This window comes from Malaclemys terrapin, chromosome 19, assembly GCF_027887155.1.
Source record: "Malaclemys terrapin pileata isolate rMalTer1 chromosome 19, rMalTer1.hap1, whole genome shotgun sequence".
Lineage (NCBI taxonomy): Eukaryota > Metazoa > Chordata > Testudines > Emydidae > Malaclemys > Malaclemys terrapin.
In genome coordinates, this window is record NC_071523.1 from 17864787 (window position 1) to 17881814 (window position 17028).

The 17028-nt window shown below is 39.7% G+C and overlaps 1 protein-coding gene across 5 annotated transcripts in view; it reads right to left on the reverse strand.

Annotated features, from left to right (window-relative positions):
* MORN1 (MORN repeat containing 1) overlaps positions 1-17028 on the reverse strand; it is a 138792-nt gene that overhangs the window by 110150 nt on the left and 11614 nt on the right. For 4 of the 5 annotated variants that reach the window (XR_008442825.1, XM_054009498.1, XM_054009499.1 and 1 more), the window contains exons 6-7: positions 16438-16525; positions 1006-1102 (exon numbers count right to left, since the gene is read on the reverse strand). Coding sequence is in view for 4 of the 5 variants with exons in the window: in XM_054009498.1 (XP_053865473.1) it covers positions 1006-1102; positions 16438-16525 (185 nt within the window). In the remaining variant the exon portion in view is untranslated. The remainder of the gene's footprint in view (positions 1-1005; positions 1103-16437; positions 16526-17028) is intronic. The other variant, XM_054009497.1, reaches the window with a different exon arrangement.

The window sequence follows — 17028 nt, forward strand, 5'->3', positions numbered from 1 at the left end:
TCAAATCCTTTCTTAAACCTACTTCTTGTATGATATTTACAACTAATACCAGAAGGGTGGAGGAGCAATCAAGTATTGATGATGTGTACCTTTGAAAATGCTGAGAAGTCAAAGGCTGGATGAGTGATCAAAGGGGATTCTAAGGTGCTGTAACTATGCTTCACACAAGAGACGATTTCCTCTACCCTAGATCGTCTCCCCTTTCCATTGCAAAATGAGTCATGGAGGTAATTCTGTAACTCTTTCTAGAAGTCTGACTCCATGAGCCATGTGCCTCTCCTGTGCCATATCCAGTCCTCAGCTAGAAGAGGAGGCTAGCCTGACTCATGGTCTTTGAAAGAGAAAAATGGAGAAATTCTAGGGGTCTTCTCTTCCCAAACAGCTCTTCTAATTTCATCTTCCATCCAGCCCTAACATTCTATTAGGTTTTCAGCAAATAAATCCTCTTACATATTGCAACAACCATTTCCAGTTTGGAAACCATGATACATTATGTTCTAAAAGCTATCAGAATTTATTGGAAATATAGTACATGATCTTCTAGTTAATTTTTATCTAGGGCCGTTTGTGAAACAGTATAGAAAGCAGCTAGGAATATGCTGAATAATTAACTGTGGAAGAGATGAATTTCAAGTTGTGACCTCTGCTTTCTGAGCAGGACAATTTAATACTTGTTTTTTAAACTTACTATGTTATTATTTTTGTGAATAAGGTAACGGCCTTTAACTCCAAAAACGTAACATTTTATACTTCATTGTGATTCTACATTTAATTTGAATTAATAGCGTCCCCTCCACACACACACACACACACACACACACACACACACACAAACGTGCCACTCAAACAGCTACCGCTTTCACTCTTATGAACTACATGTTCCAGGCAAACTGAGTGCACAGAGGAGGCTAACACTATAGCAGATCATATTAATCAGCAGAGAGACAGCCAAAGCATTATGTTGAAGTCTTGTTAATAACTGGATAGCATAATGAATGAACGTACCAGCAGGGTAGCCATTGATCCACAGTCCATCATAGATGACACCAGAACAATGAATTTCGGTGCCCTGTCCATTGAACACATCATTTCTCCACTGTCCCTTCAAATAGAAACACATTGATTTCAAATTTGCAACACAGGCTACTTTATATCGAAGGGATTATTCCAGAGGGTTCTCAATAGCCAAGTGGGTGGCCCTCAAGGTTCTTTATAAATACCCTTCCAACAGTTGTGTGAACATGTTGAATGGGGGACCACACAACAGTCAAGGATTACATGGCCCTCCACAGTACACCCTCTAAAGAAAAAGAAGAATCAAGTATTTCTTGCCGAAGGTTTGTTACAGTGGGGCGCTATTATCAGAGGTGCTTCTGTGAAGAAATTACATTGCACTTAAATGCAGAGAATGAGTTACTACTTGGCACATGCAGAATGATGCACCATTTCCTATATAGATTGTGAAGAGTGACATACTGGGACAAATTCAACCACAAAGATTTCAATGATTTACACCACTGCTGAATTTGGCCCAAGATATATAATATTATACACATAAAGAAAATTATGTTTGCAAAATCAAGCACTCAAAAGTTAGGGAATGCCACAACTGAGCTGCTGTGCAACCATAATTGGACCCCTGGTATGCATGCCTTATGATAAAATCTTTAATTGCAAGACCAGATATTATTTTTCCACAGGATCTCTGTCTCTTTCAGCAACTGGAGATCCACAGCACAAAGTAACAGTATTAGGCTGTCATCTTCTGTGTGGGCCAGCACTAGAGGGGTATGAGAGACAGACACCCTTTTCTAGTGAGTTTCACAGCTATTTGCTGACAATAGAAGAATGGTGAGACAGTCTATCATAGGAAGGGGAGCAGGAACTCACACTTGCAACACACACAGACAACCAAAAGTTCAAGTGTGGGAAGTGAAGTGGTACTTATATAATATTTGCCAATAGCTATATGTAGCGTTTAAAAAAAAAAAAAAGAGAGAGAGAAAGTATGTGTTTCAGGTTCTTTCCTGCTCTATGGCACGGACTCCTTAAACTTAGCAGGGTGTTAGGAGCTGGAGAATAAACACGTTTTAAAGTCTCATGTGATCTCATTTCTGCTATGCTGATCCACTGCAAATTAAAATTTATTTTATGGCAGGTTGTTCAATTTCTGGCTCTGCTGTATGATAAATGGAGGCTGCACAAAACAAAGTGCTACTATAACTCTAAATTTGTCTAAGCCACCTTCAAATTCCAGATGGATTTAGAAGTTAGACTTCTTCCACTCTTTTCACCTTTAGCAACTAGTATCCAAATAAGAGAACAAGAGTGAATGAGCACAGGCTGTTAAAAACAGTTCTGCAGAAATATGTTTCTGCAGCAACTCACTTTATTCTAGTTTTCCCATCATTATTTTAAAGCATTCCATGGAAATAATTTGAAAACGATTTGCTTCAGAGTATAATTGTTACAAAGCATGGAGTGAAAGTTTCATGATGGACCGGATGGCAGGCTCTTCTGTTGTCCCACCCTATTAGCAGGTGTTGAAACCCTGCAGGGCAATGCCAGCTTATTTTTGTTGATTCGTTGGTGGCAGGTGCAACTCATTAACTCCATTTGGGACAGAGAGGTGGGAGTAGCTCTTTGAGCAAAGAACTGGGTTTTAGGACAGAGAAATTTCAGTGGAGAAACTACAAGGATATCATTCTTGGAGAGAAAGCTTAAGTTTATATATTTGTTAATATTAGCTGAGTTACCAACAACTACAGATATCAGGAAGGAAGTATGTTTGGACTAAATACGGTCTATGTATATAAACTGTATAGAGAAAGGTAAACCTGATTACTATATACAAATGTAGTTATCAGAACTGTAGTTCTGGGCCTGATTCTGATTCCTTACTCACACTGAGTAACACCTTAATTCACAAGTAGTCCCACTGAAATCAATGGGACTATTTATGCAGTAAAGTACTTACCATAGAACACGAGTTAGAATGTGACCCTTTGCTCTTGTATAACCAGTGCCTCTCTGCCTATGGTTAAAATAAGCAGCTCAAAGAAAAGATGTAGCAATCATTTAAAAATGCTGAATATGCCAAAAACCAAAAAATCTACTTCTTAGCATGACCACATTTAAAATGGTGCTCACACTTCTAAACATTCACTAATACATAGTATGAAAGATACCATACAGAAGTGAATTCAATCTCTGAAGCAGTAGTGGGGCAACCCAGTAACTTCAGCACTGCTATGTTACTTTCAGGAGAGTTAAAGACCATGATTAACAGAAAAGCAAGGGAACAAGTTGTCATTCAATAATGACACAGGCCTGTGGGGATTTGGCAATGATTCAGATTTAGTGTTTAGCCTTCAGAGGGGAAAATTATTATTATTGCAATATAGATGTATAGAAGAATAAATCATGTTAATTGTAAAAGTGTGTGTGTGGGGGGGGATGAGATAATATTATGCAGTGGACTGTTCTGAAAAAATTTCACCATTTCTATCAGCAGTGTAGTTCCATCCCAGGTAGCCATGGTGGTAACTAATGTAATCACACTACGAGCAGGCATTGCCATTTTCACAATGGTGTCATCTACACCTGCTCTGAGGAAGGCTGGATAATACAGTCATTAAAATGTCAGTCAGCCAGCCACTCCATGCTAGACTAACGTAACCACTACCACCAGCAGAACTGAACTGGTGAATGGTGAGAAATCTGAAGTTTAAGAGGTTTCACAATAACTAGAAACTAATCGGTTTATTGTGATGTATTGAAATAATACACTTTTATCTTACTTTACTATATGCAAGTGTGCCATCGTGATGGGGTGTTCATCCCACACATACTGGGAAAGAGCTAATATGAGAACCCAATTAATCTTCCTGCTCACACCTGAAGGGTGGGCTAGGCCAAATTAGAGATAGAGCCCAGCTGGGGGAGAACAGGGCTTGTTTCCATAAAGATCTGGGTGAGGGAGCAGAGAGTTCTTCCCTCTGTCTAGTATGCAACCTGAAAGAAGGCTGAGAAAGGCAGCAGAGCAGTCATGCTACTCCAAGGGCAAGCTAGAAGCCTGACTGGAGACACGGGCCGTGAGGAGACGTAACCTGCCTCAAACCCTAAGAGAGAGAATGAGCATGCCAGCCCCTGGAGAGTGGAGTTGTCGAAGGCACAGGAGCTTGAGACAAGGCATGGGGGCAAACTGTAGTGGATGAGGTACACGTATGAGGAAGAGATGAACAGCTGAGCCCAGCTTGTTTGAAGGCTTGATTTTGTTTACATTTCTTTTGGACTTTGGTAGAAGACTCTGTGGCCTGAAAGGTGCATGATTCGGCAAAGTGGTCTGGCTGGAAGGCTTGGACAATCTTATGGCTGAAGTAGACCAAAGGATAGTAGGGGGACACTGAGACAAAACTTGCTGCAGTGCAACAGCCATCCAGGAGGGAGTGTGTTGGGGCAGCAACTTTGCCACAGCCATAGAGTTCTACTGTGTATGCCTCTTTTCCCAGCAGCTACCAACAAGCAAGATTTTAACACTTAAAAAAAAAAAAAAGGACTGTGAAAGTAGCGGGATATGTAAGCGTTCTTGTGGCCCATCATCCTCATCCATAAAGGTGCCTGCCCACCTTCTACCAACAGTCACAAGTGCTCTCTATTTGGGTTACCCCCTCTGCTATGTAATTAAGCCATCTCTTTCTTTGATTTGCCTTCAGCCTCTCCTTGGCACACTTCCTTGTATCATCCTCTCTTCCAGATGGCATAAGGATGGGAGATAAGTGTTGCTAAAAGTTGCTTAGCAATGCAACACATGCAAGGTTTGGAAATGCTGACGTTCACAGAAGCGCCATCCACACATCACGTGTTGATAAGGACAGCCAAGAGCGTGAACAGCCGGAGCCACAGAAGGGCCCTGAGGAAAACAGCCACCAGTCAGCCAACCAGCAAGAGAAGGGAGGAAGAGGTAGAAAAAAAGAAACAACCACAAGTTTCCAGACGTGGGATATATTGTGTTGTTTGTTTTTTGTTGCCTTTTTGTTTTTAAGTAAAACTCACCGTTCATTGATCTCAATAGGTAGCTCTGCTTTTAAAAAAAAAATTATTAATTTTTTAAACACAATAAGACCATTTTTGGTACCATTTCCATCAGTCTGCGGAGACCAAAAAATAAACAAAATAGTTCCCGGTTAAGAGTAAATGATCACCAGGGAGGGTATTTCTCAGTTAACTATCAGATGAAGAAGGGCCCTTATCCTACTCAGGCAGTAGTAACCAGAATTACAATCTGATATTTTTATAATACCAAAGATTTTTTTAAAGTTCAAATTGAATGTATTCATATGAAATCTATTTTAAATGGAAGTAACAAATATGTTTGATAAGTAGATAAGAACATTTAGCACTTGTACAGAGTAACATTTCCACAGCACGATGTTATAACACTAATCCTCATAACATCCTTGTGAAAGAGGTGGCACCCCCATTTTCCGAATAGGGAAATTGAGACACCGAGGTTAAGAGATCTGCCCTAGCGCACCACAACTCAGAAATAGCTAGCTCCCATTCAACAAAACTTAATCAATAGCAGAATAATTGCATTAGTGTTTTTTTGTAATCTACTCGGGACAGTTGAATATTGTACAACCTCCTCACTGACAGAACATTTTGATTAATGTGCAGATTTTCTGTTTTGATCTAGGAATTTTTTTTATTTTTGATACTAATTCTTTTCTGCAGTGGTGGGTGGCGGAAAGGTATCTGCTTATGAATAAGGAAAAGGTGTTTTCAATGAATCTCAAGAAACAAGTACTTAATTTTTTTATTTCAGGAAGCAATTTCCAGTTAATTGATGGTGTTTCCATTTCTAAATGAGTAGCTATTATACTATTATTATAATTAATTTTGGTTACTTCAGTCTCATCTTGTATGCTACTGACAGTATATTATTTCCATATGATCTAATTTGATTGATAAAAGCCCAAACATCTCCATTATCAAGCTTCAATCCATTGATGAGACATTTTCATTTGTATAGGAGTTTTCTTATTTAGTAGGCTAATATTTCTTTTGTCCTTCAAACAATGACTGAAGGATGCATTGCTTTAAAGGATTCTGTCATTAAGGGCCAGATACCCAGCTGGTGTAAATGAGTGTAGCTACATGGAAGCATGCGGAGCTACAGCAATTTATACCAACTGAATATTTGGCCCTTTATGTTTAGATACTTCATGACTTATTGTACCTATCTTCCTCTTCTTGCAAGCTCTGTTTGGCAGAATGTTATAATTTATCCACAACAATTCCAAGACCTACACTCTTCGTGGTAATTGATTAATGGCAAAACTTTTCATTTTTTCCCAGCTGTCAAATAATTATGGCACATCATCCTGGAAAATTATTTAAGTTATATTAGTCTAACTTAGATGATAAAACTGTACAATGTCCATTTACCAAGCAAGATATCAAGGTTTCAACTGCATTTCACCCTTCCATTAAATAAGGCAATGTACACAATATTCCTTGTATTTAAAAATCAATAAATATGGGCTGGGGGGGAGGGGGGGGGGGAGTAAAATACTTCATTGACAACTTCTCTACAGAAATATATGGGGCCTGGCAGACTCCCCACCCAGCTCTCAATATAGAAAACATTTTAGTGTCCAAAACTCAATTCCCTTTCCTGAAGTTTTAACTTAAAAACAACTGCCATAAACTTTGTATCTTAAGTTTCCTTCTTAGCTGGCTGTTCTAGAGGTTTTTCCCTGCAGGAGCACCTGTCTCACATCCTGGCCCCTGTCTGGCTTCAAAGACTCTCTACGGTTTATCTTCCTGAGTTGGAACTAATAAGACCTGACTGTTAGGTTGAGTAAGCAAAATAGCTTTGCTTCTCCGGGTAAAATGCAAAATATTTACCATAAGACCTCATCCTAATCTATTGTATGGTATATACAAATTTGAGTGAACTGAAGGAAGGGGGTGAGGAAAGAGCTTTTCCTGGATTACTGGTCTGTATTCCGACACAATTATTATTGGTTACACCCTCCTACTGTCTTCTTCTTGTGAATATTGCATCATGCACATGCCTTTGATTGTAACATACGGTTACGGAGCATTAGAGAGACGTATTAGAGAGACTGCACATTCATATGTTTGGAAAGTGCTGAGCACACCGTTGGCAGTACTGGAATACAAATAATAATAAAATGTTATATTCATGAGTGAAGCAATAGCCAGTGATGCCAACAGCAATTTCAATTTTTATTTACTTAAAAAATGCATTGCTACTTTACCACTGCTGACATTACTGATCTAGGTTGTTCTAATTGCACTCATCACTATGTTACCTTAGTGTCAAACTGGGGATGAGTTTTTACTGTATCTATACATTCTCTGTTTTCCACAGGTATGTGGTATAAATCAGAACTACTGAAATCTGGTAATTTAAATATCAACCAATTAAACTTAAAGAATCTGCATAATTACTGAGACTATTACTCTTCAAAACAGATAATGAAACTCAAATGGATCTTAGAAAAAACACTGCAGGTGAAAAAGCCCATAAGGCTAGCCACCTGTTTAGCGTAGTTAACAGGTGTATCAAACAGCAGGCCTTCCTCTGGGAAAGAAGACAAACTAAACTCAGCCAAAACACACAAAGAAGCAGCAACAGGGACAGAATGGAACACAGCATCTGCTTACTGGGACCTATGCAGCCACCAAAGAGGAATCATAGGTAAGAAACACTTTTCATGTGGAAAAATAAATGCTTTAGTTCATTAATCCATGCAAACTTCATATGTATTTCATTATATTGTCTCCCAATCTCAACTGTGTCCACACATTCACATGTTCAAACTGAATTCATAAGAATATAGGTCAATGATGGGAATTTTTATGCCTTGAAGCTTTCAATGCTCTAGTCTCATTATAGATTCTTCAGTATTCCAGTTTAGTTCCCGTGCTCTTACCTCTTGGCAACATTCCTCCCCCAGCGTGAAATTAGGTTATCATCTGCATAACCATAAAAACTGAGTTATTTTGCCATTAACAGCTTCCTCCGTTAGTGTGATCTTAACTACTGCTTGTTCACCTGATGTTTAATCAAACTGTTGGCTGAGATAGCATATTTTGATTTTTCAAAAATGTTTATCAGCGGATTGACCCAACCTACTTACTAATTTCTCTCCTTCCAAGGGTTGTCCAAAAGGAAATCCAGCTGTCATGTTATTACAGATCAAAAACACAGAGCACAGACACACTAAACGTAGCATCCGTGCCCTTATTCAATCTGTTCTTTGACACTTCAAAAATACTGCCATGTAGAAGTGCTTCCTTTTGTATACTAAAGATTGAAATATTTGTCCATGCCCTTATTTTCCTAAATTCGTTATTTTATGACTGTGCTGATTTGGCTTCTTAGATCCACTCTCCACTCAGCTTCTTCAAAATATTGTCCCAATAAGGACCATAACCTTTCAAAAGCAACCTAGAAAGCCTACCATCTTCATGAGGAAAGCGGTTGTGTGCAAATTGGGTAAAGTCCTAGCTAACTTGCAACAAATAAAGCTTGTGTACATAAAGAGTTTTGAATGCCCAAAGACTACGCCAGGAAAATATACATGCACAAGCTTTCATGGGCAAAACAGAGGGTTTTGCTTGATACAGATAAGATTTGTTCTAGCGTCATGACTGGTTTTGAATCTTTGCATTGCCTGTACACAATCTCTGATTAGGTTTTGCAAATTGTATTGCTCATTTTTTACAATTCACATCTTGTTGAACTCTATTTTTAAGTGTGTATTCAGCATAGCAAGAGCTGAGCTGTTATTGTATCATGATACTATCTTCAAACTGTTGGGGCACAGCCTGCCTTTAGATATCTCAACATTTTGAGAGTAAAATTGACCTCAAATTCTTCATTCCTTGCTTCCAGCAGCAATTGAAAAACCTAGTCTTCAGATATTTTTGTATCTGCTTTCCTAAATTATCTTAACCATATTGTTGGCAGTTTTCTTCCTGGAAGGCATTAAAATACATTGTATAAGAGGTGCTACATACAAAAATATGATGACTAACTGATCTAAGAATATTCAACCCCCATAATTTTTAATGTAAATAACTACAACACAAACTAATTTTGCATTAATAACTGCCTAAGATATTAAACAGTGGGAAAATATTTGCTGCAGATTTTCTATACACCTTCAACAGAATCTGTCATAGGATAGTTTGTTAAAGCAATTTAGACAAGAGATTTTCTTCATATGACGAACTGAATGTTCATCTCTAGTTTGCCTAGCCCAAAAAGGTTAGTTGTAATGTGGAACGAACAGAATGGTGGGGTTAAGGCAGAGGGGGGAAAAAATGAGAGAAACCTCAGGGTTTAACAAATGGCACTGTAAGATGTGCAGAGGCTTCCAGCTCAGACAGTTCCTATTGACTCTGCCAGTAGGGAAATTCTTTTCAGCTTGCCTGGAAGTGCCACTTAATATAAATCATAAGGGTCACTGAGTTGAAATGTGACTTGGTAACATTCAAGATGTACACACACAAGATTTACAAAGTGGGTGGTATATTCTGCTAGTTGTTTACATCTGCGCTAAAGCCTGCCCACCAGCTGACAGAGGCAAGAGATAGAAAGGATCCTCTCACCTCTGTAAGGTCACAATGGATAGTCTTAAAATCTATCATCTATTTTTTCCAATTTGGAATGGAAGAGACAATGCCCACTGTAAACCTGGATATTAAATGAAATGCTGATGCCAAAGACAATGTATAAGGGTGCGTCCACTAAGATACGTAGGCCTAAGTCCCATTTTTAGGCACCAGTCTGATCCACAAAACTCACCTAATGCTGCAAGTGCCTAAACTCACTCGGTGCCTAGGTTTTATTCCTCTGGGCATGTGTACTGCAGCCTCCCTCTTGGCAGCTGGACGCCTATCTCCTGCCTGAGCACGTATGCTGCTGCCTCATGATAGGCATCGGACTGCCTATCTCCTGCCTACGCTCCAGAGTGATTCACAAACTGATAGAAAGGAGTTCAGCCGTCCAAGTCACATATGGGCACCCAGTTTGGGAGGCAGCCTCTGAGCATGCCTATTGGATCAGGCCCCTCAGGCACGTTCACACAAAACTGCCCAAGGAGTGGGGCAGGAAGAGCAGCAGCTCTCTTATAATCTTTAGCCCTGTGAACAGGGTGCTTACCCAGGATGTGGGAGACTCCTGGTTTGCATTCCACCTCCACCTCGCCCAACCCCTGAAGGGGAGAAGGGTTTTGAACAGGGATCTACCACCTCTCAGCTGTATGTGCTAATCACTGAGCTATAGGGTATTCTGGGGTGGGGCTCCCCCAGTCTCTCCTACTTTAATCCTCAATTACTTGGGCAACAGATCGTGTTAGAATGACTCTATAATCTAGGGGGTAGGGCACTCATCTGAGAGGTAACAGACCCTTGTTCAAATCCCTTCTCTCCCTCAGGAGGGAGGGAGGTGACCTAGGAGTCTCCCACATCCTGGGCAAGTATTCTATCCACTAGACTAAATGTTATAAGGGAGCTTCTGCCCCTCTGCTGCCAGAATTGTCAATCCCTGCACACAACTTAGGTGGCCGAGTGCCTGTCTTCTCTCAACAGAAGTATTGGGTGCATAAGCTTTCGTGGGTAAGAACCTCACTTCTTCAGACGCAAGATTACTTGCATCTGAAGAAGTGAGGTTCTTACCCACGAAAGCTTATGCTCCCAATACTTCTGTTAGTCTTAAAGGTGCCACAGGACCCTCTGTTGCTTTTTACAGATTCAGACTAACAAGGCTACCCCTCCAATACTTGTCTTCTCTCAGTTTCTGGATCACTAGCAGAGCTAAGGGCCTTCATACAGTTGGGATTTAGTCATATATCTCCATGAGAGGAATGCAGCGTCTCCCACTAGGTGGTTTCCCACTTAGCATGCTGGCTTTGATGACTGCAGTCTAAGGTACCTCTCTCTCATTATAGGAAGTCTAGGTCCCTAATTTAGGCTTTGTGGACTGCAGTGTTGTTCCTGTGATTTTTCTAGGCACCTAAAAGTTAGGCATCATGACACTCAATGTTGCAATACCTAAATCCCTTCATTGATCCCACCCTAAATGCCCAAGACAGACAGGGACATGTTTATTTTGCTATCCTGCATAGGAATGAGGCTTTAGGAGCAGTGTGTGGAAAGAAATTCAACTTGCAACTGTGGAAAGATTTGACCATCTGATTGAGCTGTAAGGTCTAGATCACCAGGATGACTTGAACAAGGCTTCTAGAAGACTGAGCAGCTCATTCCTAATGACAAGCCAATCTGTTATAGTTTAACAGTAGAAGAAGTTAAAACCTGATAGTAAACTTAACTAAGTTCCTTAGCTTTTATTGTTTTATAACCACAATATTTATAAAATCTTTAAAGTAGTATGTGTTGGATGAATGCTAATAGCAATGTTGGGATTTTTGTTTGTTTTCTGCTCATTTCATAAACTTGCCTAAGAGTCAATTAAAATGCTGAATTAATCAGCAAAAGTATTGTTGATAGGAAAAATATCTAACAATTCTCTCAAACTATTTTTCTGTTTGAGTACATATCCATTGTAAATTTAAGTACAATACTAAACATTTATAACCATGCAGGGGCAGTCCAGGATCTAATGTAAGCAAATCAAACTTTGGGGAGTTTAATAGATCAATCTGTAAACAAATGTTAGAGAGCCACCTAGTGGTACAAATAATGCATAAGCTACACTCATTTATCAAAAATGCCAAGCCACTTAAGTACTCCCTTCTTATTGCCAGTTAGCAATGTTTCATAACAACATGGACAGGCCACGTGTACCTAAGACCAGAAAAATACTGATAAGGAAACTATTAACAAAAAATGCACCATTATCTAATTCATTTGTACTATCCCAGGAATAGCAAGTGTTACTTGTCCTATTGATTATATTCCAAAAGTGGTATATAATAATGGAAATGATACACAGAGACTTTTTTTAAAAAATGCATACATGAAAATGAGGGTACAGAGAAGAATTACTATGTTCATTTCTATTCAACTGAGAAACACACTTTTAACTGAAAAGGCAAAAAATTCTCAGCACAGGAACACTGATATCAAACAGAGAACAGTATGGAAGGCATGGCTAATTATACACCACATTTGCAGGATATAAAATAACACACTGAATAACTTTATATTATTGGAATTCGGTGGAGATTTAGTGCTTGATAGGGAGGAGGGATGCCAACCGTATTTTTGGCTCGAGCCAGGTAGTAAGCACAGGTATTGTACAACCTTCCCCATGCAGTTCGGATCACCAGCCTTGCTTCTGCCCCTTGGTAGTCAAATTCCAGGCTCCTCTTCAGAGGTGAATACTAGTAATACTCTGTAATGCCTCATTAATTGTGTGTTGTAGGGGCTAGTATTTGAGGAGGCCAAGTGTTCACTATGGTCTAAGATTATATCACTAAAATCCGTTTCAAAAGGAGATAGTATGATGCCAAGGATTCAAAGTCTGAAAATTCCTGAATTTAAGAAACACTTTCTTGGAATAAAAGATACACTCCCACCATAAACATAATAGAACACTTGGACTAGGCTTGCAGCTCTGGAGAGCAACTTCTCCATCAAATGGAGATGCAGAAACCCACAAAATAAACATACTGCAGAGTCCTGATATTGCATTGTGATCTTTGTAGTAGGACACTGAACTGTTGGAACGCTAAATCTTCAAGTGTGGATACATCACAATGAAAACATTTCCTTGGAACTTCAGGACATCATACTGCAATTAGTTTACAGCTCTCTTCTTCCTCATTTGGCACAATCTCCCAACAGTAAGTGTATGCTTAAATACTTTGCTGAATCAGGACCTAGGAGAGATCCTGGTGACTTCTCTCCAATTATCCAGCACTCCCCAGCACACTGCTTCACATGCATCAGGCAGCGTTCCATTCAGTCTGCCAGACATCAGGCAACCCATTTGCAGCTACAATCAAACCCTGATCTCCTCCAGCATCTCATGCAGAGACAGTCAATATGACACTAGAGCTACAGTTGAGTATCACTGGGATAGCCCAACCCCACTGTCTTTAAAACAGACATATGAAATTCCTTGCTTTACTAGGAAAGTCATGTTTCCCTTCCTAAGACAAAGTCAATTGAGTACCCACATACTGATTTGGCTGTTTCCAGAGCTGAATTTCTCTAAAATCTTATGATAATGGTACATCTGATATATTTGATTAATTTTTTTTTCTATTTACAGTCTTGTAGTTGTTTTGCACATTAGCTTTCAGGGTCTGAAAAGCTGAATTTTAGAACTACACCAAATGTAAATTCATACAGGACTACACTTGCATCCCTATAGACCAGGGGTTGGCAACCTTTGGCACGCGGCTCACCAGCGTAAGCGGTGCGGGCCGAGGGATGTGTTGGCCGCCACTTCCTGCTGCCCCCATTGGCCTGGGACCGCGAACCGCAGCCAGTGGGAGCTGTGATCGGCCGAACCTACGGATGCGGCAGGTAAACAAACCGGCCCGGCCCACCAGGGTGCTTACCCTGACGAGTCGCGTGCCAAAGGTTGCCAACCCCTGCTATAGACAAAGGCTATGCCTACCCTACAAGCACTACAGCAGCAGCATTGCAGCTACACCACTGTAGAACTGTAATGCAGACACTTGCTATAGCACCAGAAGGGTTTTTGCCAATCACTGTAAGTAAGTCCACCCTCTCAAGAGGCGATAGCTAGGTTTATGGAAGAATTCTTCTGTTGACGTAGCTGTGTCTACAATGGGGCTTAGGTCAGCTTAACTATGTCTCTCAAGGGTGTCAATTTTTCACACCCAAGTGACATAACTAGATCAACCAACATTTTAGGTGTAGACCTGGCCTAAGGCTCTAAACTAGTAACACACATACATGAGACAGTGAATACATCACAACATGCCACCATATTAAAAGTACAGTATAAGTATTCTTCCATATGCTAGTCTATTCCTCCCCCCCCCCGCAATATTACCCTTATCCTAACAATACTTGTAGAAGTTATTAGAAGAGTTATTTGAAGTTTAAAAAACTGAGAAAGAGATCTTTGACCAAAAAAACTTCTTCTAGGAGGGAAAGAGGAAAATTTTGTCATATCCCCTCAAATTAACCCCACTAACATTTTGGAGAATGAGAACGAGGCATACATGTTTACAGACAGATAGATAGATAGAAATTGCTCCTGCTTCCTACATTAATGCGTGAGTGGCATTTCTGTACTTCCTGAGCAATAAGACACAACAGACTATGCGATGTGATGGATAGCCAGATTGCTTAATGTTGTTATGGTCACACTATATCTGCACTTCCATTTTTGTCAAACTTCTTCACAAAAGGTCCTACTCAGTGGGACTCTTCCTGATGGTCTGCAATGTGAGTTGGATCAGGCTCAAAGTCAATTAAAAAGAAAGAGAGAGAGAGAGAGAGAGACTCAGAAGATTAAAACAGAGTTTGCTTTTGGACACTTGCTTTGGATAGAAAATCTTTTGGGTTTAGACACCAAACATTATATAACTGAGCTGTAAAACTGAGCAATCGACATAGCCACAAATCACTCCAAGCAGGAAAATTAGCCACATAATACTATATCATCTCAATTATTCCTTAAGAAATGATACAGTAGCAGAGGGAAAAAAATGTTGATATTGTTTTTAAATACTGCTTTTATTTTAAATGAACAAGAACACTTTGAAGCCTAAGACACTGCTGGATCACAGCCCTGTCTCTTCAGACACTGGCAGTGTAAAATCAGTTTCAGAAAAGTGATTTTTCTTTTTTTAAAAACAAATAAAGGTCCTCCATTACATACAAACATAAAATGGCCCTGGTTCAGATCCTCAACAGCTCAAATTTAAAACTGGAGATTTTTTTTTTAGCCCCCAGACATTCTATAATTGCAATAACAAAACTTTATGCCTGATTTATTGTATAATAATTCACATCTATACATGATATGATGGCACTTGGTCTACAGCCTCCTGCCTGACAATGCACCTATTTGTGAGTTATTACAAAATAATTCACACCCTGCCATATCTTATTGCTTCATTTACACTGGAATAATACTCACCTTTCTATGTTGGAATATTGACTTCCTAAGCAACTGAATACCTCTTATTATAAAAAGAGGTGACTGGGCATCTTCTAATTTCTTTTAATCAGCATTTGTTACCAGATTGTCATTTATATTATGGACAAACCCCATCAGATTTAGTAGACTGTCATGTATATATTGGGGGCAGAGTCAGAAGAGAAGGGGCTTAATTCTGCCCTGCTGTAATCCTGGTATAAACTCCATCTGTTTACACTGGGGCCTGATTCTGTTCTCACCTACACTGGTGAAAATAAGGAGCAATTCCACTAAAATCAGTTGTCATACTAGTATAAAAGTGAGAGGAAAATTGGGCCCCATAGCTGAATTTGGTGCTAGATTTCATTCTCCCTCCCTCCCCCCATCTTCTACCAAACTAATTTCTCCTTCTCTGGTTTAGCAGCAAGTGAAACATTTGGCATGCAATTTGTTGGGCCTTTGCCATTAATGCTACACTGGGATAGAATTTCACAGCACTGAAACCACTTGACCATACCAATGTCATATTTGAAATTAATCAAAGATGCTACTGGGTTCCTTTGTTGTTTTTTTTTTAAATTCCTCCAATGTATGTACAAATGATTTGAGTATAAATATATTTAATCTGATTCTCCACCATCTTGCATAATCATTTACACCTCTGCAGAGTCAGGGGAAAATATTACCAGGTGTATTTGAGCAGAGACATATCACTTGATAGCACTCAATACACACTTTGGTGGTAGGCAGTGGAGAATCAGGCCCATTCTACAGCAACACTGTAACAACACTGTTTATGAGTGGCATCTTACTGTAATTTTATCGGTTTTCTGTGAATATTCATATGCACAATGGTTCTGGAGACAAAATGTCATGGTGTGTTTATATGGATTTTCACATCAAAAAAGTGAATTATTCATTTACTCATCCTGTTTATAAAATTTTCAGGTGTCCAACCAGGCAGCAGAAGTAATACTGTCTTAAAGGATGAGCCACACAGAGCAAATAGCTATTTGTAAATCACTAATATTCCAATAGTCCTAGGGAATAATTCCCAAATAATTACGGCTGAAGTGTATTTATATAAAAATAGTAGAATAATGTCAAATAACCCCAAAATTATATTCTACTAATGGATAATTCATGATCAAAAACGGGCTAAATTTGTCAAAGGAACTGACTGCTATGAATAATATGCCCAGCTCTAGTCATGGAGTTTCTGGGCTATTCACCTGAAGCACCCTGTATAATCCTCCTTTGTGCTTTCCTAGTTACAGCACTACTGCTTCTCACATGTCCTCTTTATATACCTCATATATAGTTCCATCGGCACAGTGCAGTATCCCATGACCCTGTCGCTGGTCCAGGATCCAGTCTCCTTCATACTTATCACCATTCCTGAAACAACCAACCAAGAGAAAATTCTTAATGTTTACATGCTTTGTGACTTGGTAGATAATGTGCTATACTGGAAAACCAGGGCTTGCGAATCTGCAGGATAAGCCATTAAAAGTAAACAGCAGCAGAAGATAAGCATGGTCACAGAGAAGTCAGCATGATAGTGCCCACAACCTTCAACTGGCACTTCCTGTGGGAAGCAGGCAACCATCTGGAAGTACTTAATTCAGCCAGCTCCCATCACTGGCCTTCAAACCTTTTTCACCTCAGAGACAGACAATGGATGATACATTGCATGAGTTAATTCTATATGAGACCCTTCCCTTTACTCCCTGATCGAGTCTGATCATGCGAGGTGCCTTCTGAGAAGTGCTCAAAAACATGGAGCCATTTGTGAGTCAGAGGCACAGGTAAGGTACAGCTCACTTTGCAACCAAGATAAGCCAACAGATAGAGTAGATCAGCATGACAGGCTATGGAAATGGCCTGTTAGCAGATTCTTA